This window comes from Microtus pennsylvanicus, chromosome 12 (assembly GCF_037038515.1).
Source record: "Microtus pennsylvanicus isolate mMicPen1 chromosome 12, mMicPen1.hap1, whole genome shotgun sequence".
NCBI classification, from domain to species: Eukaryota; Metazoa; Chordata; class Mammalia; order Rodentia; family Cricetidae; genus Microtus; species Microtus pennsylvanicus.
This window is the reverse complement of record NC_134590.1, coordinates 8,782,045-8,804,616: the sequence shown is the minus strand read 5'-3', so window position 1 is coordinate 8,804,616 and position 22,572 is coordinate 8,782,045. Positions and strand designations below refer to the sequence as shown.

Here is a 22,572-nt window from a genome sequence, read left to right as displayed (position 1 = left end):
GTATCAGGCATGTTTTCCCTTTTGTTGGCAAAAGATCAAGAAATTTTCTGTGATGCTGTGTCTCCTAGTAATGTTAGAAACTACATCCATCATGTCTAGCTGGCATGACTGCCCAAACACGAGCTGAACAAGGAGGACACCAACAGACACGTCAAAGTGGCCAGAGAAAAGCCCACGAGGCCTCAGCCATACACAGGTACAGGAGATTGAAGGATGCTAAGAGGGGGAGGAATTGTGTACCCCAAAGAGCACATCAAAGGCTACCCAGTACCAAACAGCAGCCCTAGGAACATATTTGCAGTTAGCATGCAGGCTGAGCAGCTTATATTTAGAATATAACCTTATATTTAGAATATATATATGCGTCCAGCTTTGTATGCAATATAATTAATGATAAAAAAAGAGGTCATGAATTTGAAAGAGACCAAGGAAGGTATACGGGAGACTTTGGAGGAAGAACAAGGAATGGAGAAACGTTGCTAATTATACTATAATCTCAAAACTTAAAAGAATATAAGCAACAAAGTAAAGATACATTATTGTTTCAAAAGGCTGGAGAATTGAGCATGAATAAATATCTTTTTATGAATAAATATCTTAACCACCAATACTGCTATCTTGACTTGTCTTTTCCCAAGAACCCATTTATCAATATTGACGAAAAGCTTGAGCTTCCACTGGCCCATCCCACTGTGACCTTAAGTCACCTCCTGAGGGAACATTACCAACACAATGCAGCAGGTCACTGTGCAGTCAAGGTAAAAGCGTCACCCAGTGAGCTCGGAGGCCACAGGGTGCATTCTCTGTTCACTTCCAGGCTCTTGTTAACAGCAGAAGGCTCCCAAGTCAAAGTGGGAACATGGCCACAAATACCTCACAAAAATTTCACGGCCAAGCAGGTTTCCTTTATATTATCACGTATGCCAAAGTCAATACTCTTTGGAGTTAATATTTGTTGTTTTTGTTTTTCGTTTGTGTTTTGAGACAGGGTATTACTGTGTAGCCCTGGCTGGCGTGGAACTCACAGGGATACACCTGTCTCTGGCTTCTAAATCCTGGGATTAAAGGGATGTGTTACCACCCAAGCCCAAAACACATACTCTTTATTATATGACATAGTTTTCTGAATTATCTATTAAACTAATTTTTATAGCAAATTTTTCTAAGACACCTTCTAAAATGAATATTTCCATAGGTTAAAACCTCTGTATGCCAGAAGTTCAGAGGCATACATAAAAGGAGAATAAAGGAAATAGCCCCACTTCTACTTACATGTGCAAAGGGCATATAATAAACCACCAAAATGCTTTCTGCATTTTATTTCTAAAGATTTTGTTTGTTTGCTTGTTTGTTTAATGGGTATGGGTGTTTGGCTTGCACGTGTGTCTGTGCACCACATTTGTGTAGTACCCACAGAGTGCACCCCATGTGTCTGTGCACCCCATGTGTCTGTGCACCCCATGTGTGTAGTACTCACAGAGGCCAGAAGAGCATGTTGGGTCTCCCACAATCACAGGAAGTCGTGAGCTGCAGTTACATATGGCTGTTAGTGGTTTCGTGGGGGCTGAAAATCCAGTACAGATCCTCTGAACAAGTAACCTGTGCTCTTAACCACTGAGCTCTCTCTAGCCCCACTTTCTGAATTTTAAAAGCAAGCTTTCACCCTGAGAATCCTAGTGTTGTGCTCTAGGTGAGGGTTCCAGATTGGGCTCTAGGTTACCCCATATGGATAGAAACAAGAGCAGAGTAAAGTGATTTTGATATTAACTTGGGGGGAAAAATCACTGTTTTTCATTTCCAAGTAATTTGCAAAACAAGTATGTCCATACTCAACTCACTCCTGGGACCGATTCATCTGTTTCTGACCTCCGCCTTCTATGTCAGCCATACCTGCCCATCATTTTTAGCCCCCTATGATCTGTACCCCAGGGTGAGAGAGAGCCACAGAGGACAGAATGAGCCTGGGGTGGTGGCAAGCGCATCTTTCTTCTTCACTATGCTCAAACTGCTGTCTGCTGTCAGTTAAACAGCACTGGCTCAGAATGTCCCACCTCGAGTACTGAGTCACAATGACAGGACCCAAAGATCTTCTACTGGGAGAGATGAACATATCAGACACAAAGATACAACAAAAGCTAGGCAGGGCAAGACACCAAGGGGCCAGCCTGAGGACTGTTCTCTGGCACTTACCAAGCCAACATACCTCACAGATGTCAGCATTGGTTAAAAAGCATTGGGGCAGCGATGCTGTCAACACACGTGGGTGGGACTTAGGCCTGTCCTGCAACCTGAGTTGAACTTACCCTGGAGGGAGTCATTAGTTTCTTTTCACACATCAGCAATAAAAAGGACCTTCAAGTAGGAAGCACTCAATAAATAATCCACAATAAATGGACAAATGCGCACATTTCCCCTAATGGGCTTCCAGGCTTTCTGAATTAACAGTTAAGAAAACAAAGGTTCTTACAACTCCATAACATGCTGATGGAGGAGCAGACTTTGGGGAACTTTCTAAGTCTGACCACCTAAAAAAATGGCCTTAATAAATAAATCTTGAATATAAATATTCTTTTTCAACTCCAATAAAAAGGGAGAAAACAGTTTGCTTGTTGGAACCACACAGTCCTAGAATGATGTCATACTCCTGGGGAGGTTATGTGCCCAGTGACTCTGTCTGCTAAAGAAACTCTCCTGAGCCTTTATTGCCTAACAAGCATTGTCCCTCTGTTCCTAACAGAACCAGCCTTGTTTCCCCTCTCCAGGAGCTAATCGTGGGGGTGGTGGGACCCATTAAAAGGTCTTTAAAAGTCAGTGGGAAGAAGACGTAGTAAACACTAAGAGCCACACTGTGCAGGCGCCAGACTGCTGGATTCAGACTCCAACACCTACTACTAGCAAGACTGCAGGCAAGCTCCTCCGTGCCTCCAGCCTTGGTTTGGTTTGTATGTCAATAACACAAGAATAGCATGCTTTCTTCAAAGAGGGGCCACAGTAATCAAAGGAGATAATCCGTGCAATGCACAAAGCTGCCACAGGAACGCGAGGGACATGGGAAGCAGTTGACAGGCTGTGCACTGATAGATATCATACAATTTCATTATCCCAAGTCTCAAAGCCTGAAACCCAGAAACATTTGGAGGACTGGTGTGATGGTCAGGAGGTGAATTTTACACATGACCTCATGTGACAGGTCTAAGGCTCCCTCCAGGCTATGTGTATAAGATATATATGAAACATAAAAGGATTTTATATTTATATTTAATCTTGTGTTCCACCCCCAAGATATGCATTTATCACATGTGTGCAAAAATTCCAAAATTTAATTGTTAGAAGTCAAACACTTACTCGACCTATATTGAGACCAATTGTAAAATGTTAAATACGCAAGAGGCAAAGCCGCTAGCTTTGCCTGATGTTCCCCTTTTCTTTCGCTCCTGCTATGATAAAATACTCTGACCAAAACCAACTCGGAGAGGAAGGGGTTTATTTGACTTAGGCTTTTAGGTCATAGCCCATCACTCAGGGAAGTCAGGTCAGGAACTGAAGTGGAAACCATGCTTCCTGCTCACTCAGTGCTTCCTGCTCAGCCAGCTTTCTTGTACAGCTCAGACAGACCCATGTGCCTAGGGATGGTGCCACCCGCAGGGGTCTGAGCCTTCCCATATTCATAATCAGTTAAGACAATCTCTTACAGACACGGACACCAGCCAGTCTGATCCGGGCAATTCTCCACTGAGGTTCCCTGTACCCAGGCCATGTCAAACTGGTAATAAAACTAACCAGTTCACCTGAATAAGTCAAACAAACCAAGTTATAGGAGTCTTGTCCAAGGGGTCTGTCCATGGAGAAGCAAAGTTTCTGAGAAAGGTAAGAGAGGGAGGAAAGGACTCGAGAAAAAGTGACACAGAGTTCTCAGAGCTCACATTCAGGAGCGGAATGTTCCAGGCCGCCACGCTCTAGCCATCTCATGGGGTACAGCAAAGGGAGCTGGAGGGAACGCAGGAATTTCTCAGGGTGACTTGTGACTAGAAGCAGGAAAGACTTCTCGGCGGGCTGGGTGGGTTTTATACTGACTAATGCTGAAATCTGTAAGATTGCTTAAACATTTTTATTTTTATGTCTTTACTGGCATTTATTAATTATGCAGGACAATAGGTTCCATTATGTCACGTAGATGTTTCCAAGCAATGAGCTGGTACACTTGCTGTTTGCTAGTTTGGAACACAACACTAATAGCCAACTGAAAAGTGGAGCGGGGAAGGGAAAACTTGGCATGAGGAAGGATCAAGGAGAGAGTTGTTACAGTCCTTCCATGGAAGAATAAAGAACTAAGGGAGATGATGGAGGGACTCCAGGGACATTTCACTGTGGTATTTGTAGACTTTGACAGCTCTCTGGATGTGAGAAGTGAAGGCGGAAATCAGGTAGCATACTCGGCTTGCTACTTGGAATGATGAGCCAGTAACTGGGGGGCGGATTGAGAGCAGAATGTGCAGGCTGTAGAAAAGATTCCTATCTGGGCAACACCGACATAGGAAAGACCTCCAGGCAGGGAGCAACCTAGGCTCCCAAGAAATTTGACTATTCGAACTACATTAGTGAAAGATTTTCTTATTATAAATATTCTTTGAATAGACAATATTTCTCAGAGATTTGGATCACATGGATACTATATATTCAAAATATATCTGTAGACAAAACAATTATTTAAAAGTAGTATATTACAGGGCAGTAGAGATGGCTCTGTAGTTAAAAGTACTTACTGCTCTTGCAGAGGACTTAGGTACCTTCCTCAGCACCCGCATGGTGGCTCACAACCTAACCCTCTGCATCTTCAGTCCCAGGGGATCTGGCCACTCACTTCTAACAACTGCGGGCATTGGGTACACACATGGTGCACACACATACATGCAGGCAAAACACTGATACTCATAGGAAATTTTAAACTACAAGTAGCATATCTTGGTATTAATAATGTATCCAAGTTCTTCTTAATCTCCCTGTCTATAAAACTGAAAAAAAATAATAACAAGAAAGTATCTTGGGTTCTTCTAATTATTCTACATATGGATACATAATATAGTTTCACAGATTCAAGGAGACTGAGCAATCACCCCACACCCACCTCCATGTAGAAAAGTAAACAAATTGATTGTAGCCATATAACTGCACAGCTGCCTTTTTAGTTCCCTTTTTCTACATAAATTCTATCTTCCCTGTTACCATAGGGTAGCACACTGGCTCCGTCTAAGGTTAATTCTGGGCTTTGAACCCCAAATCCCTCCATCTTCTCAGTAGCCTCAGGAAGGAGCCATCCCCCAGCCTCTTTGCAGAGAGACCTTATTCCTCCATGTTCATTGTCTTCTCTGTGACAGTGTTTAACACATTTGATCATCTACCATACAGGGCATCCAGCTTTAGTCCTGTAACCCTACAACTATTCATCTCTGCCTCTTTTGTAACAAATTCCTTTAAAGACTGTGTTACTGTTTCTATTTTCTCATCCCTCTTGATCTTACATCAACCACAATCTGATTTTTATGAGCCTCCTCTGATCTCAATAAATCCATCAATGGCCCAGGGCATGAGTAAAGCCAGAGTACACTGCACGGTGCTTGTTTTACTTAACTTCCCAGCAGCGGCAGTTTTGAGAGGAACGCCCACCTCTTCTGCTGGGGACTTTCTGAGCTGGCTTCCAACACATCACGTTTTGTCTTGATTTCCAGCCTTTGTTGTGCTCGGTTTCCTACAAAATTGACAGTTTCCTCCTAGCTCTAATGTGTTAATTTCCCCCGAATGTTCTGTGCGTAACCCGCTTATTTCCAATGCAGCTCACTCCCAGGGCGATCTCATATTTTCCCCTTCTTTCAATCATTTTCTGTGTGCCTATTCCTCCCACATTCATGGGTCCAGCCCGGGTGTTTTCCTGAATTAAAAGTCATCATGCCCAACTGTCATCCTTAGTAACACCAGTGTGCCCGGCCCAGTGCTGATGTAACTTGTTCAGACACTGTCCCACGTACAACTCACATACAGGTGCTTCGTGGTCAACTGTTAACTGAGATAGGTGGGAAATGCAGCCATAGAAATGACCACCGCTAAGATTGTGCATGTGTAGAAACGGGAGAATCGATAAACAAGCCAAATGACGTCATAAAATACGTTTGATGAACCACCATTTTTAAATGAACAGGGTAATACAAAACAGCCCACATTTACACCATAAAAATTGTTTCCCTGAATATAAAAGTGAATCAGTCATATGTGATACCTCAGGTGAGAATGTCTAGCGGACATGACCAAGGATTTCAAACTTCTCATGGCCAACAGGAGGACGTAGCTTATGAGTAGAAAGTGAGGACATCTCAGACAATTAGTGTTAGCATCACACTCAGGAAAGCTGGCTTCTCACTGCTCGTCACTTTGCTTTGGTATACACAACTTCAAGTCTGTTCCTTCTCTGCAGCAGGCTCAAAAGCACTATTTGTGCCATTTCCCTCTTGTGAGGAGGTGCTAAGAGCCTCTTGCTGCTGCGAGCCTCTCAAAGCCCTGGCGTTTCTTGAAGGTTTTCCCAACCCTTCCCCCACCTGTATAAAGACTCCAGTAAACAATCTGCTTTAAAATCCAAGAGACCACACGGGCTACCAGAAGTTGAGCCCCCAACCCAGACTGAGACTCCTGCTCAAGCACAGGTCACACCAACCAGAAGACCTGAGAGGAAGCAGAAACCAAGGAACAAAACACACGTCCAACAAAGACAACCCCAAGGAAGCTCGCAGCCGGTCTTTTCATCATAGGTCATGTCTCCATTGTGCCTTGCTCACAACAAGCACATAAACAAAGCATGCAGAATGGAGAGTGAGAAATCCCAATGCTCTGTGACAGTGGGGCCACATCTGGAGAATAATGCATAATCCTAGACAATGGTAACAAAGGTAATGCAAAAAAAAAAAGGCAACTTGCTATATAAAGTCAACAGCTGCAATAGCTAATACAAAATCAAGGGGGGGCATTTTGTAAGTACTTTATGCAGACTATTTCATATACTATATCGGATTAGTACAATCATTATTTCCCATTTTGCATATTATGAAAGTGAGGCGCCCATAGGTGTATAACCAACCCAAGTAAGTAGTAAGTAAACCAGATTTCAAAAGCAGAATGCCACGCTCCTTGTTCATTGGAATCAACCATATCAAAGGCCTATCAGAAGTGATAAGGAAAATATTCCCCTAGGAATCAAATGGGAGGAGATTCAGAAGGAAGCATATGAGCTGGTCTACATGAAATGAGCAGGTAGGACTTATAGGAGGCAGGGACTGGCTCGGTCAAGTGATTTTAATTCTTTGACTCGTCTCACTAGGGAACAACCAGGCTCGTAGAGTTCACTGTCAGCAGAGGACAAAGGTCTCTCTATAAATACTATCAAAGCTAGCCCCACCCTGGGAAAAAGGTGAGCCCAGCGATCCCTTAAAGTCTCTTTGTTCACTGAGATCTGTGGTTCTAAAAATAACACATGGTCTTCATCTCTAACAGCTCGCCACCTCTTATAGAGAATAAGGCACACGCAGCAGAACTCAGGGAAGGTAAATCATCTAAAAAAATCTATCAAAGTAATAAAAGGGAGTGGGTCCTCACACTGCCCCTAAAGATAAATACCTCTACCTGCTTCCTGATTGAGCAATACTAAAGATGGAAACCACACAGTACATAATGCCATGATAGAAATCCTATGAAATGCCAAGTAACACATTAAGTCCTCTCTCCCCATGCACCTGCTTTTTCATATCCACGATAGTGTCAAAGAATCTGAGTTGTCTGACTGTGAAATCACTTCCCCTCCTCGACCAGAGGACAGGTTCTAGTTAAAGCTGAGATTAAAGAGGTGGATCAAAGTGACCCCTGGCCCTCAAAGCCAGGAATTAGCCACGCTGCGGTGGCAGGCACCGCAGACGACATCTATCAGATGTGGGTGAAGCGAATCCGTTTGCAAAGCATGACAGCGTCCTCAAACATGACTGTGGTGAATCCAAACCAGATTTTTACGCTATATAACCAGCTTCCAAAATTCAAAGTCATTTTGCTGTCACGTTGAGCTTACAGTTTACAAGTTTTCTATTTGCAGCCAAAGACACAGATGCCCGCAGTGCAGTCTACTGGACGGACCTGAACTCCCTGGCCACTCATCTTGTGTAAGAAAATACCAGATAACAGCAATATGGAAATATACGGAGTCAGTGTCTCTCTGCACCGAACATCTGTCAGACGACAGCGGATGTTCCCGCATCCTGAAAATGAGCCTTACATTCATACCCTAAAAGCTGTTCGCAATATGCCATCAGACAGACCATCCTCAGAGATCGCACGCAGCTTTTCAATTAAACATCACCAATCCTGAAGCAGTCAGTCCTGCTGCAATTCTCCGCATGCCCGCTTCTTACCTTTTTGTAGTCAGATGAGGACTTCTCACCAGCCAGTGTGCTAAAAATGGTGCCCTGCAAAACAGGAAGGACACAGACACATCAGAGCTCTTCAGCGTGGAGGACATCACCTTCCCTTTTGCTTCCGGTCTAAGTGCACTTTCTTAGTCCCATGGCCTCCGATCTCCCTGCATTCCAGAGGCCACCATCTCCAGGTTAGACCATTTGTTTCAGGCCAATGAGGAAATGGCTCGCACCTTCATTTCACAAAGAATCAAATAATAATATCTTTCAAGTGGCTTGTACTATGAACCTGAGCTCTGCAGCAGGGCCCTTTCCTGAGAGAGAGAGTCTACGTCTGCACACAATGGTGCTAGAGCTTGGGGTCTCCCTCCCACTCCCTTCAGCACACTTGTTCCTCCTGCGGTTGACTTCTTGCCTGTACCTGTCTGCATGTGTGGCTTCTTGGCATGATGTGCCCCTTACAAGGCTTTCTAGCATCCAATGTTGCATGGGGATTTACACACAAGGAAACTATCTTGAACTGTTCCGCATAAAAAACATTGCTAGCCACAAGATGGCTCAAGGTTATCATCTTCTTGACTTTTAAGTATAAAATGAATGCACATGTTTTATGATGAAATCTCCTTGATATCCTGTTCTCTTGAGGTAGCCAACAGTGGAAAGAAAGTTCCCAGTGAATATGCATGAGAGAGGTACAAGATTGATACAGAAGAGCAGCTGTGTGCCTGACCCCACAGCATCTTCTGGAGGTCTCTGTGGGAAGGCAGACTCCCACATAATAACTCTATAAAGTGAAGTTTGGGGAGAGGCAGACAGGCGACTGACTCCTACATAATGGAAAAACACATCTTTATTTCAGACCTAGACATTGACTACTGTCCACTTATGTGGCTAAGCTGGGGTTTAGAACATCCAGGAACTGATAATTCTTGTTGTGGAGAGGAGAGGGGCATGCCACCCATCCAAGGATGCCCTACCTGGGGCAATATCATCCCCCTGGCAGCTTCCATTGTAACACCAACCTATCTTCACACATTACTAAATATTGCTTCCGGACAAAATTGTCCCTAGCTGGAAACAGCTTGTTAAACCTCTAACACGGCTTGTAGAAATGACCTGAATTCCATGAGTTATGCAACTAAACTTCCCCAGAAGTCTGGTTGCAGAATTTCTCTACCAACCACTGAATTTATGTGTAATTCTCTATTCTAACTAGGAATAGGAATATGAGAAAGGCCTAACTTTCAGCTACATTTGTGCGTGGGGGGTGGGAGGTGCTTCAAGGACCACGACTGTATTTTTAACTAAGTTTAAGATATACCAGCAAGTCTGGCAAGATAAGCTCTGTGAGCAAAGCCTCTTATTGTACCAACTTGAAAAGAAATACAGGTTAATAGATAGTCATCTAAAATAGTCAAGCTTGTAGTCGTGTTAGTTAGGTTTTCTAGATGTACAGAGATGTATTTCAGATGGATAGTTATTCTCCAAACCTTTCAAAGTCTAACAGAATATAACATTTAAAATGTTTTAAGAACTTAGGACTTTTCATGACAATGAGACATGTCTGCTGCTGGCAGCACCAATCTACTTCAAGAGTATGATGGGCATCACAGAGGCTCCTTATGGAGTATGTTAGCCATTTGGGCAAGAAACTGCTCTTGCCTGGACTGTTTGATGTGATGCTGTATAAACTGGACATGCAGGACCCACAGAAAAATGACTGCTGAGTTGCCTTAGGAAGGTGAGATGGTACTTGGAGTTCCTGCTTCTTGAAATAGTCTTCCAGACATTCTGCAGGATAAAGAAGAAAGCAACTGATGGACTTTGCCATTACAAGGCAAAACAGATCTTCAAATTTCCTGCTTCATGGAAAAGTCTGCTAGATACTATGGGTCTGTAGGCTGAAGATGGATGCCCCAATAGTACAGAAGAACTTTGGGTGACTGTCCAGGCAGCGAGATGTCTCTGTCAATTCTAGAATTTGGAAGTTGCTTACAATGTACTTCCTGTTTACTTAGGTAATATTATATCCTTCTAGAGTCTTTGATGGAGTTGAAGAATAGTTATAATTATAGTTTTCCTTAGTTATGATAAAAGATAAAGTAGATATAAATATTGTAACTATAATTCTTGCTTGATTCCTGTTTTGTTACATGTAATTTTTTGTTACTATGTTAAAGTTAAAAACCTTCCTTTTTATTTAAACGGAAAAGGGGAAATGGTGTGGAAAGTCCTTCTGTATATGTGTTGCTTTTCTTGGTTAATAAAAACACTGCTTTCATCCAATAGCTTAACAGAATATAGCCAGGCTGGAAGAAATACATAGAAAGAGAGTAGGCAGAGTCAAACAGAAGCCATGTAGCCTTGCCGGACAGAGATGCTGGACGCTGGACAGAACTTTACCCAGTAAACTACAGCTATGTGGGGATACACAGATTAATAGAAATGGGTTAATTTAAGATGTAAGAGCTAGCTAGAAATAAGCTTAAGATATTGGCCAAACAGCATTGCAATTAATACAGGTTTCTGTGTGATTATTTCGGGTCTGAGCTGCTGGGAATGAATGAACAGCCTCCAATAACACTCTGACCGCTCTACATGAGCTGTGGTAGGCTTGTGTCCATACTCACACCCATTGTATACACCCATCAACTTCCACAGAAATCAACACACATACACACTCATGCACACAATTCTGAGAAGAGCAAATTAGATGGTGTCTTTATGTGAGGGGTGTGCACATGTTTGGGTGTTTGTGCACACTGGTGCATATGTATTGAGAGATCAGAGGTCAGGTGTTTTCCTTGTTTGGTCACCGTGTTATCTTTTGAGATGAAGTCTCTCTAAACTTGGAGCTCATCAGTTCAGCTGGGCTGGCTGGACAATAAACTGCAGAGATCAGCCTAGCTCAGTCCCACCCACCACTGAGTTTACTGACATGCACCACTAAACCCAGATTTTATATGGGTGCTGGTAATTCAAACTCAGGTTCTCTGGGCTGTAGGGCAAGCATGTTATAGACTGAGTCATCCCTAAAGACCCCAGGAATATCTGAAACTCCAGACGTTAGTGCTGTAGCCCCAGGAGAAATGACCCACAAAATTAAACAATACCCTTCCATTTCCTTAGAACAGTCCCGGGTGATTTGAGAAGTGCATTTGAAGAAGAAGAAAGAGTCAAAATGTGCAGAAGTGGCTACACACACACACACACACACACACACACACAAAGAAAAGATATGGCGAGCTGGAAATGTTGTATTTGTAGAAACAACTCGAGCTGAAGGCCAATGCATAGCAAAGTCTTAATACCTGGAATGAGTATAAAAGAGCAATGGCATGGATCAATGATAGTCCATAGCCTTAATTTAGCTATTTGCTAAGAAGATTTTACTTATACGCTTGGTCAATTTCATTCCATTCCCTTCCAAAGGCTTTAACTGGCATCCAGTTTCCTAATTGCAACAATTGTGAATGGCTATGGGTGGGCTTTCCGAGCCCTCCCATAACATGCTTGGCTTAATTACTGAAAACGAAAGACTCAAGAGGGTGATGACCTTCTTGGGCTGTGACCTTCCTGATGATTGCATCAATATTTCTTTACGAAAGGAGAAACTGCCAATGAGTCACCTCCACCAAAGTTTGCATGAGGCTGTGTTTGTCACACGACACAAGCACAACAAAACGCAATGTGTTTTTAAAATCCCCCTGCCTCGGACCTTATTAGTGAGATGACCTGCATGGGGTGGACAGCATCATACATCAACAATTAAAGCGATTTTCCCCAAATACACTCAGGAAGTAAAGCCCTGCCCTTGTGTGCTTATGTGGTGATGCTTGAGATTTCTTTTACAGGATTTCTGTTTTTAGCATTAGCTCTGATTCATAGGAGATGCTCACGTGCTGGGGCCACTGCAGGAAGGGACAGTGGAAATTTCATGCTTATACTTCATTAGTCTCTTATATCTTAAAGGAAATAAATTCATCTGATCCACCCCAAAAGCATATTTTTGGTACCCTTTTCTTTAAAATAATAATAATAAAGCAGATTTGATTGGCGAAAAGTAAAGAGACTTAGGTCATGAGGGCATTGGACACTCATGGTGAAGGGAAAAGATCTGAAGACACAGGTCAAGGGTTAGATTCCCTACAAAGCAAGCTGTGAAATGGAAATGTCACGCGAGGGGCATTCTTGGTGTGTGTAGAGAAGGGAAGGTCACAGGATGGAGCAGAGGATGGCAGTGAGCTGCGGAGCAGGCTCAACAAGGATCTCAGGCAACCACATAGGATGCTCTGAAAACAGGCAATACCTCAGTGCAAACACGGGCACAAGAAGCATTGTCCTAGAAAGGGAACATGTTTTTCTAGACCACATGACTCTTTCCACCCCTGAGCTAGAGCACTTAACTGGCAGCATCAGGGAAATCTGTGTGGAGTGTGGCTAAGCCTACTATATTACACTGTGTTTTAACAAGCTCTCCCTAGCCAGGCCTTGCTTGTAACCTCTTTACTACAGTGAAACACGACTTCTTACTGATGAATGTCTGCTGGTCTTTTATGATGTCTTGAATAGAAAACCAAGTGGACCACCTGCTTGGGAGCCTCAGCCCTAACCCTTGTCCCTTCCTAACAGATTATTGAGCAGCTTAAGATGGATCCTTGATCTCGAGGCCCTCAGTTCACCACTCTGAAATGAGAAAGCCCTATATCCTTTTTCCTTTAGGGTCATGAGATCCTTTGCTAATATGAAGAAGAGGACCCTGATTTTATCGGGCACAGTGTTTGGAAATCCGCAATTAGGATAGATGGCTACTTCTTTCCTCCATCAGCTAACACGAGACCATTCCATAGAATGATGTAGTCAGCTTCATCATCTTCTTAGGCACAAAGAATTCTTGTAAGTAGTAGGTTATTAGTAGGTTCTCCAGAGAAGAAGAACTGATGGGCTACATAGAAACCTAGAAGAAAGGAGACTGTGTGGTTTGGCTCATCCCACTAGGAAGGATGAGGAAGGCTGCAAGATGTCATCTTCATGCTAGAAAGCCAACCAGGGCAGCCAAAGGCGTAACTCAACTGAAGACAGGTCTGAGAATTACAGAGCCCATGGTTTAATTACCATTCTGAGGCCAAAGGTTACCACCCCTAAGAACCTTGGGAAGGAGAATGGGTCTTAGTATAAACTTTAAAGTCCACAGAACCAGGAACCGGAAGCTTCTATGTCTGAAAAGAGAAAAATATGGATGGCCCAACTGAAAGAGGGTGAGGGACAGAAAGAGAAAGAGGGAGGGAGGGAGGGAGGGAGGGAACTCTTCCTCACCTTTTTGTTCTATTCAGGCCCTTAATAGATTGCATAATGCTGGTCACATTGGTGAAGACAGAGGAGCTCAGTCTTCGGATTTGCATACTAATCCTTGCAGATAAAGCCCTAAAATAACGCTCTGTCACTTGTCAGGACACCTCCAGTCAAGTTAACCAACAATATTAACCATCACGACAGGTAGAGCACAAAGGGAACAATTACAGAACGGCACTTTGTTTGACTCTGAAACACATTAACACGGGAATTGAAGACTAGCGCGCACAACCTTGTCTCCCAAGTTAATAATCACCTGTAGAAATAACTACATAGGCAGAAGTCACGGAGACCCAGAAGAAAGCGTAATTCGATATTCAAAAAAGAATGAGCCTAGCTAGTTCTTGGTTAGAGAGACCACTGATGAAATAGAAGTAATTCATGGGCATCCAGTCCAGCATGAACACAGAGAGCCATGGAAGCTGAGCTGCTCACCCCGTTCTCAGTGCTGGGAATGCTCTGCAGTGACCGAACACCAACAAGAGACACGTGGCTCCTATTTCCCTGTAAATGATGGTTTAAGTCTGAGAACAAGCAATGTTGTTGATCTCCATTAAATTAGGCTTGGGAAAAGAAACCAGAAAACTGTCTTCTGCCTCCACTGAAGTACTTCTGCCATCCAATGCCCATAAATATTTTTTTTAAAAAACAGCAAACATCTAATATTTATGTGATTAAATTGAAACAACTCAAGTATTGTATCACAAAAATTAAAGTATCCAGAGCCCAGATCTCTGAAATGGCAGCATTATGGAATTCCATCCCCAACCTGTGGATGGGTGTCTGTGAACAGGTGCATTATTTTACTCTTAGGCAAACCAAACAGAGGGCTGCTGGTTTTGATGAATGGTCAAATAAAATCACAAGCTAAGGTCCTTTTAAGGAAATGACACCTGAATAAAGCCCATCCATCTGAGGCCTCCGGTCCGCACGCCACAGGCACGGGAGGTGATTTTTCACTTGTTGGTGGATGTCAGCACTGAGCCTAGTCCTCTCACTAACAATCTGAAACCTCTTACATTTAAACGGATGGGTCCCCAGAATACACACCACGTGGATGCTTTCTTAGCAAACCAATCCTTGGGCCTCTTCCCAAAATCCACATTTCCGTCCTGTTTTCATGCTTTAGACTAACATGGACACATACATGCTTTAAAAATGGCGTACCCTTCAGGCAAAGTTCAGCACTCACATTTATTTTTTAACTGCATAATTATAAGCATCAACCAAAGGGGGAAAAATATGCTCCCAAATAAATGATAAAATTACAGTGTTTTCTTGTCGTCCATGAATACGGAAAATTTCAATTAGCCAAGTGAAAGCCATTGAATATGCCAGCACGATTTATATACCAGACTAATGACCATCATCTGCATCCGATTTAGCTAATGAAGGCTTGGAACACTTGTGGATAATTAAGGCAAAGCTGATGGGAGGAAATTCGAACCATGGAAAGATCAAATCTATTTATGTCTGCATTTAAAACTAAACACACTTAATAGGTCGTTCAATCAAAGCATAATGTCCACTCATCTGGGATAAGAGAGATGCACATAAGTTATGTAGCCAGCACGGTCCCCAAACCCAAAAGTCATTCGTTCTTCATTCATTCAATAATTATTTAAAACCCCCAAGTGCCTCTGACCTTGAGGATTAACATGACAGCACCATAGTTCCCTTAGTGTTTCTCTCACCGCTTTCCTTCTCCATCATAATTAAATGTATAGCTCTGGTTTTCTGTCTAAACAGAAACTTCCTCCTGTGTACTATGAGAGACACAGCATGGCTGCAGTCTAGGGGCCGACAGAGATGACCACCCGCCTGGGAATCATGGCAGACACAGAATGGCTGCAGTCTAGGGGCCGACAGAGATGACCACCCGCCTGGGAATCATGGCAGACACAGAATGGATGCAGTCTAGGGGCCGACAGAGATGACCACCCGCCTGGGAATCATGGCAGACACAGAATGGCTGCAGTCTAGGGGCCGACAGAGATGACCACCCGCCTGGGAATCATGGCAGACACAGTATGGATGCAGTCTGGGGACCAATAGGTAAGTACAGATTGCAATGACTGCCTAGATTTTTCTCAGCCCTGGAAGGACCCCTCAGAGGGAGGTAGATATTGGAATATAAAGACAAAATCCTGATTCTTGGGAGCAGCTAGAACAGGACTCGTGACCCACTGGGTTCCACTCATTTCACTGAGTAGAGAGAGTCCTGGTTAGCTCATCCAACTCTTCCTGGCCCAGAGGAGCAGGGAACGTGGTAAAGCTCACTCTCGAGGTGCCATCATCACCCCTAGTAAGTCTGTACTTAGCAGATTATAGACATCTCAAGAACCCTGTGAAATTCCCACTTTCTCTTCTATGAGGTTCAGTGTAGCTGGTTTTATATTGAGGTTTTGATCCATTTGGACTTGAGTTTTGGCCATGGTGATAGATATGGGTCTATTTTCATTCTTCTATGTGTTGATACCCAGTTATGCCAGCACCATTTGTTAAATCTGCTTTCTTTTTTCCATTTGATATTTTTTGCATCTTTGTCAAAAATCAGATGTTTAAAGGAGTGTGGATTAATATCCAGGTCTTTTATTCGATTCCCTTGGTCCTCCTGTCTGTTCTTATGCCAATACCAGGCTGTTTTCAGTACTGTAGCTCTGTAGTGGAGTTTGAAGTCAGGGATTGTGATGCCTCCAGAAGTTTTTTTATTGTACAGGATTGTTTTGGCTATCATGGTGTTTTGTTTTTTTTTTTGTTGTTTTTTTGTTTTTTTTTTTTGCTTTTCTATATGAAGTTGCGTATTGTTCTTTTGAAGTCTGTGAAGAATTTTGCTGGGATTTTGATGGACATTGCATTGAATCTGTAGGTTGCTTTTTGTAAGAGTGCCATTTTTACTATGTTAATTCTGCCTACCCAAGAGCATGGGAGATCTTTCCACTTTCTGGTGTCCGCTTCAATTTCTTTCTTCAAAGATTTAAAGTTCTTGTTATACAAGTCTTCCACTTGTTCGGTTAGAGTTACTCTGAGGTATTTTATGCTATTTGTGGTTATTGTGAAGGGTGATATTGCTCTGATTTCTTTCCCAGCCCTTTTTTCACCTGTGTAAAGGAGGGCGACTGAGTTTTTTTGAGTTAATCGTGTATTCTGCTACATTACTGAAAGTGCTGGTGAGTTGTAGAAGTTCCTTGGTAGAATTTTGGGGATTGCTTATGTAAATTATCATATCATCAGCAAACAGTGAGAGTTTGACTTCTTCTTTTCTGATTTGTATCCCCTTGATCTCCTTTTGGTGTCTTACTACTCTAGCTAGGACCTCAAGAACTATATTGAATAGATATAGCGAGAGTGGACAACCTTGTCTTGTTCCTGATTTCAGTGGAATCGCTGGGAGTTTCTTTCCATTTAGTTTGATGTTGGCTGTTGGCTTTCTATATATCGTCTTTATTATGTTTAGGTATGTTCCTTGTATTCCTGCTCTCTCTAAAACCTTTATCATGTTGTATTTTGTTGAAAGCTTTTTGGCATCTAATGAGATGATCATGTGGTTTTTATTTTTCAGCTTGTTTATATGGTGGATTACGTTGACAGGTTTTCGTATGTTGAACCATCCCTGCATCTCTGGGATGAAGCCGATTTGATCATGTTAGATGACAGTTCTGATGTGTTCTTGGATTCGATTTGCCAGTATTTTATTTAATATTTTTGCATCAATGTTCATGAGTAAGATTGGTCTGTAATGTCTTTCTGTGGTTTGGGTATCAGGGTTAATTGTAGCCTCATAAAAAGAGTTTGGCAGTGTTCCTTATGTTTCTATTGTGTGGAATAATTTGAGTTGTATTGGTATTAGTTCTTCTTTGAAAATCTTGTTTCTGAGCTGAAACCATTTGTTCCTGGGCTTTTTTGGTTGGAAGACTTTTGATGACTGTTTCCATTTCTTCAGCAGTTATAGGTCTGTTTAATTTGCTTATCTGCTCTTGATTTAATTTTGGTAAGTGATATTTATGCAGAAAGTTGTCCATTTCCTTTAAGTTTCCTAATTTTGTGGCGTACAGGTTCCTATATATAACCCCAGCAGCACAGACACTGAGAGTTAACAATAAATGTGAACTCCTGAAACTGAAAAGCTTCTGTAAAGCAAAGGACACGGTCAACAAGACCAATGACAGCCTACGGAGTAGGAAAAGATCTTCACCAACGCCACATCAGAGGACTGATCTCCAAAATATACAAAGAACTCAAGAAATTGGACACCAAAAGATCACATAATCCAGTTTAAAAAAAAATGGAGTACAGACCTAAACAGAGAACTCTCAACAGAGGAATCTAAATGGCTGAAAGACACTTAAGGAAATGTTCAACATCCCTAGTCATCAGAGAAATGCAAATCAAAACAACTCTGAGATTTCATCTTTCACCTGTAAGAATGGCCAAGATCAAAAACACTGATGACAACTTTTGCTGGAGAGGTTGTGGGGAAAAGGAAACAGTTCTGCATTGCTGGTGGGAATGCAAGCTGGTACAGCCCCTTTGGATGTCAGTGTGGCAATTTCTCAGAAAATTAGGAAACAAGCTTCTTCAAGACCCAGTAATACCACTTCTGGGTATATATCCCAAGGATGCTCAATCGTGCCACAAGGACATGTGCTCAACTATGTTTATAGCAGCTTTGTTTGTCATAGCCAGAACATGGAAAATGCCCCTCAACCAAAGAATGGATAAGGAAAATGTGGTACATTTACACAATAAAAAAAATACACAGCAGAAAAATAATGACAACTTGAATTTTACATGAAAATGGATGGAGCTAGAAAACATTATTTTGAGTCAGGTAACCCAGACACAGAAAGACAATTATCACATGTACTCAATCATAGGTGGTTTTTTAGCATAAAGCAAAGAAAACCAGCCTACAATTCACAATCCCAGAAACCTAGACAATAATGAGAACACTAAGAGAGACTTACATAGATATAATCTACATGGGAAGTAGAAAAAGACAAAATCTCCTGAGTAAATTGGGAGAATGGGAACCTTGGGGTAGGGTTAAAGGGAGGAGGGGAGAAGGAGGAAGGGGAGCAGAGAAAAATGTAGAGCTCAATAAAAATCAATAAAAACCAAAAGAAATGAGAACAATAACAAAAAGAACCTGTGATCTTAGGATGGCTGATTTATGTAATAGCTATATCAATTTGTATCCTCAGCAGCAGGTAATAAAGACTCCTTATTACCCACAACCTTCCCAACTTTTTGTCAGATTTCTTTATGACAGCCATTCTGGTTGGAGTAGGAGGAGGTCTGTTCTGCATAACCTTGAAACTAGGATTTTGAACATGCATTAAAATAGCTACTGGCCATCTCTTTCTTTGAAAACTACCTCTTCATTTCATTGACCCATTTGTTGGTGAGAAGTTTTGTTTCCTTGATGTTTAATTTTTGCATTTCTTTGTAAATTCTATATATTAACCCATAAACCTCTAGCCAGCATTAAATGGAAACAAACTGAAAACATTTCCTCCAAAATCAGAAATGAGACAAGGATGTCTACCCATCTTTCTTAAAGATATTATTCAGAGCTTTGGATAAGCAATTAATTTAATTAAATGAAATTAAAAACTAAGCAAGAGACGGGTGCAAAAAGGATAAAAAATAGGGAAGAATGAAGTCAAGCTAGTCTTATTTGCAGACAATATGATTCTACACTTAAAAGACACCATAGAATTTACTAGAAGTCATTTAGATACACCACTTACAGTACAGCTGTAAAAATACAAAATTAACCTTAAACTGTAGCCTTTCTATATACCAACAATGAACTCTCACAGAAAGAAACTGGGGAAAATAGCTCATTCACAATAACTCCAAAAATTACCTAGGAATATGCCTACCCAAGAAAAGAGAGACTTGTATATTTAAGGCATTGAGAACAAAAACCAAAGACACTAGATGATGGAAGAAATCCACGTCCTGACTGAAGGAATTAGTAGCATGTAAATGGCTACCTTCCAAATTTAATCTAATGATTCAATGCAATACTCATCAAAATTCCATTTTAACCTCACTTGTCTAGAGAGAGCAATGACAGAATGCATAGGAAATCACAAAAGCTCAGATAACAAACAAAGACAACCTTAAGAAGAACCCATCTAGAGTTGTCACGATACCTGGTACTACACTACGGAACGGTACTGACAAAGGCAGCCTGATATTGCCACAAAGACAGACAAACCAAAGAAACAGAACAGAGGCCCAAGAAATAACCCAACAAAGCTATGGCCACCTAATTTTTGATAACAATGGCAAAAAAAAAAGGTAACTGATTGAATAAACGGTGCTAGTAAAACATAAACTCTACCTCGGAAGAGCGAAATTAGATCCAGTCGTTCATCTGACACAAAAATCAAATTGAAGTTGATCAAAGGCCTTAAGTAAAAACTCCAAAAGATGAAGATGCTAGAGAAAAGTGTACTTTCCAAAATACTGGGTAAGAAAGAACTTCAGGAATAGATTTGCAAGGGTACAGGAACTGGTCTCCAAAATCAACAGACGGGGTGACATGAAATTTAACTTTCTGCACTACAAAAGAACTAGTAGAACAAACACAACCCACAGAATGGGAAGAAAAATAGAAAATCTTTACCAGCTGTGCTTCAGAAGAGGCTAACCCTAAAATCTCCTTAAAATTCCTTGTGGAACATGCAATCCACAGCCTAGGACAGGGCCTGCGTGTGTACTTCCGGGTAGATTCTGCGATGAGACCTGCTCTCTGGGGTCCCTGGAGCAGAATATGAAATCCATTTAAAGCAAATCACAAGCAGGGCTGGGGAAATGGCTCAGTGGTGAAAGGGCTGGCTGCCTCAGCCGGAGGGCCAGAGTTCAGATCCCCTATTCAGTGACACCAGCTATGGTCCTTCCCAGCTCAGAGGCTGGTTCACCTGCTGAAGGGAGAAGGGATTGAAGGAATGGAGCAAAAGGATGAGCAGAGGATTCTACTAAGAATAGTGTGGAAAATCTATTCTCAAATAGCATGTATATTCCCATCTATACTTTCTGGTTAACCATATCAATGATTTTAAAGGATTATTACCCAACATCTAGGGATTTAAATACTATAATACCCCACCGTACTTAGACAAATTTCTTCGGCAGATTTTACAAGTGACTTATCTTCTGTACTGGATTGTAAGCTTGCAGACCACAGGAGCAAATTCTTAATTATTGTCTCTATTCTACAGTTGAATACAGTGATGGTTGAAAGCAAGGAGCGACTTCATAAATGTTAAGTGTACAGTGAATAAGGGAAGAAACAGACGTCAAAAGAGGAGAAGGGGGCATCAAGAGAGGTATGAGGAGGAAGAAGGAAAAGTAATGAAAACTGGAGGAAAATACTCTATATGGGACAGAGAAAAATTCCACCTCCCCCAAAAGAGATGCTGACATTCTGGCCAATGGAACTATATTTAAAAGCAGCCTTTGCTAGTAACACATTTAAGATAAGGATACTCGCTGGAGAAATGGCTCGGTGACTAAGAGTACTTGCTATTCTTTCAGAGGATCTGTGTTCAAATCCTAACCCCCATATGGCAGCTCACAACTATCTGTAACTTCAGAAGTAAGACACCCTCTTAAAGACATATATACAGGCAAAATACCAATGTACATGAAAGAAAAATAAATAAATCATTAAGACAAAGCTATGGAAATAGGTTCTAATCTGGTATGACTGGTGACCTCATAAAGATGGTGAAACTGCCCACAGGCAGAGAGAGAAGAGATGAGGTGAGAAACAAGCATGGGACAGCCACGAAGGAACACCGTGGCCATGATCAGAAGCCACACACAGGCTAGGAAGATGTGTCCTTGGGGCTTCAGATGGAAAGACAACACTTTGATTGTAGACTTCTAAACTCTAGAACTATGGAATTTCTGTTAAGTCCCCCAGCTTGGGGCACATTTTACAGCAGCCATCAACGTCACATGGGGACTGTGAACCACGGACGTCTTGTTCTAGTGGTTGGTGATTTTCCGGTGTGAAGGACAAGAGAGTAAATGTTCCAGGCTTCAAGGCCCGTGAGGTTACTGTCGCTGCTGCTTAGCTATGCCACTAGAGCTTGAAAGGGCTTGCATGCTTTATGCAAATAAGAAAGCCTGGTTAGATTCTAATATAGTTTTCATATGGTATGAAATAATATTCCTCTTTCTTTCATTTCTCAAATTATTTAAAAATGTCAAAATCACACTTGCCCTATAGTCCATACAAAAATAGGCATGAGAAATATGTTTTTCCACCTTGGATTTAGATCTGGGAATCAAGCAGGCCAGGTTTCATCAGTGATTCTGTAACCTGCTTAAATAAGGGTGTTCCTATCTCCAAGGAGCATAACAATCATCTTCCTGACCACCTGAAGGGCTAATGAATGGATGGTCATATACCTTCAAATAGACTACAGTAACAGTATGTGTCCTGACACTATGAACTGTGTCTCACACGAACAGACATAAGTGTGCTCATGAAGGCCAGAGTGATGATCCGCTAAGTTACGGAATCAGAGCAAGGTGGAAGGAAATGCATGAGCCCTTCACCATCTACACCTCCAGTGGAAAGGACAAAGCTGTGAGTGACCAGAGGACATTCTGAGGTAAGTAAATGCTTGTCATCTAAGGTTACCTTTGACCTCAGACTATTGCTGAATCATGAATTTTTATCTCCAGGGAAGGCTATGCATTAGGACAAGCCTAAGAGGCTGCACCGCAGCTCCCTAACTCATCCTGATGA

At 42.0% G+C, this 22,572-nt stretch overlaps 1 protein-coding gene across 4 annotated transcripts in view; it reads right to left on the bottom strand.

Moving 5' to 3' along the window:
- Rasgef1b (RasGEF domain family member 1B) overlaps positions 1–22,572 on the bottom strand; it is a 492,122-nt gene that overhangs the window by 319,003 nt on the left and 150,547 nt on the right. For all 4 annotated transcript variants that reach the window (XM_075942478.1, XM_075942477.1, XM_075942480.1 and 1 more), the window contains one exon: positions 8,442–8,495. In XM_075942478.1, the coding sequence (XP_075798593.1) occupies positions 8,442–8,495 (54 nt within the window). The remainder of the gene's footprint in view (positions 1–8,441; positions 8,496–22,572) is intronic.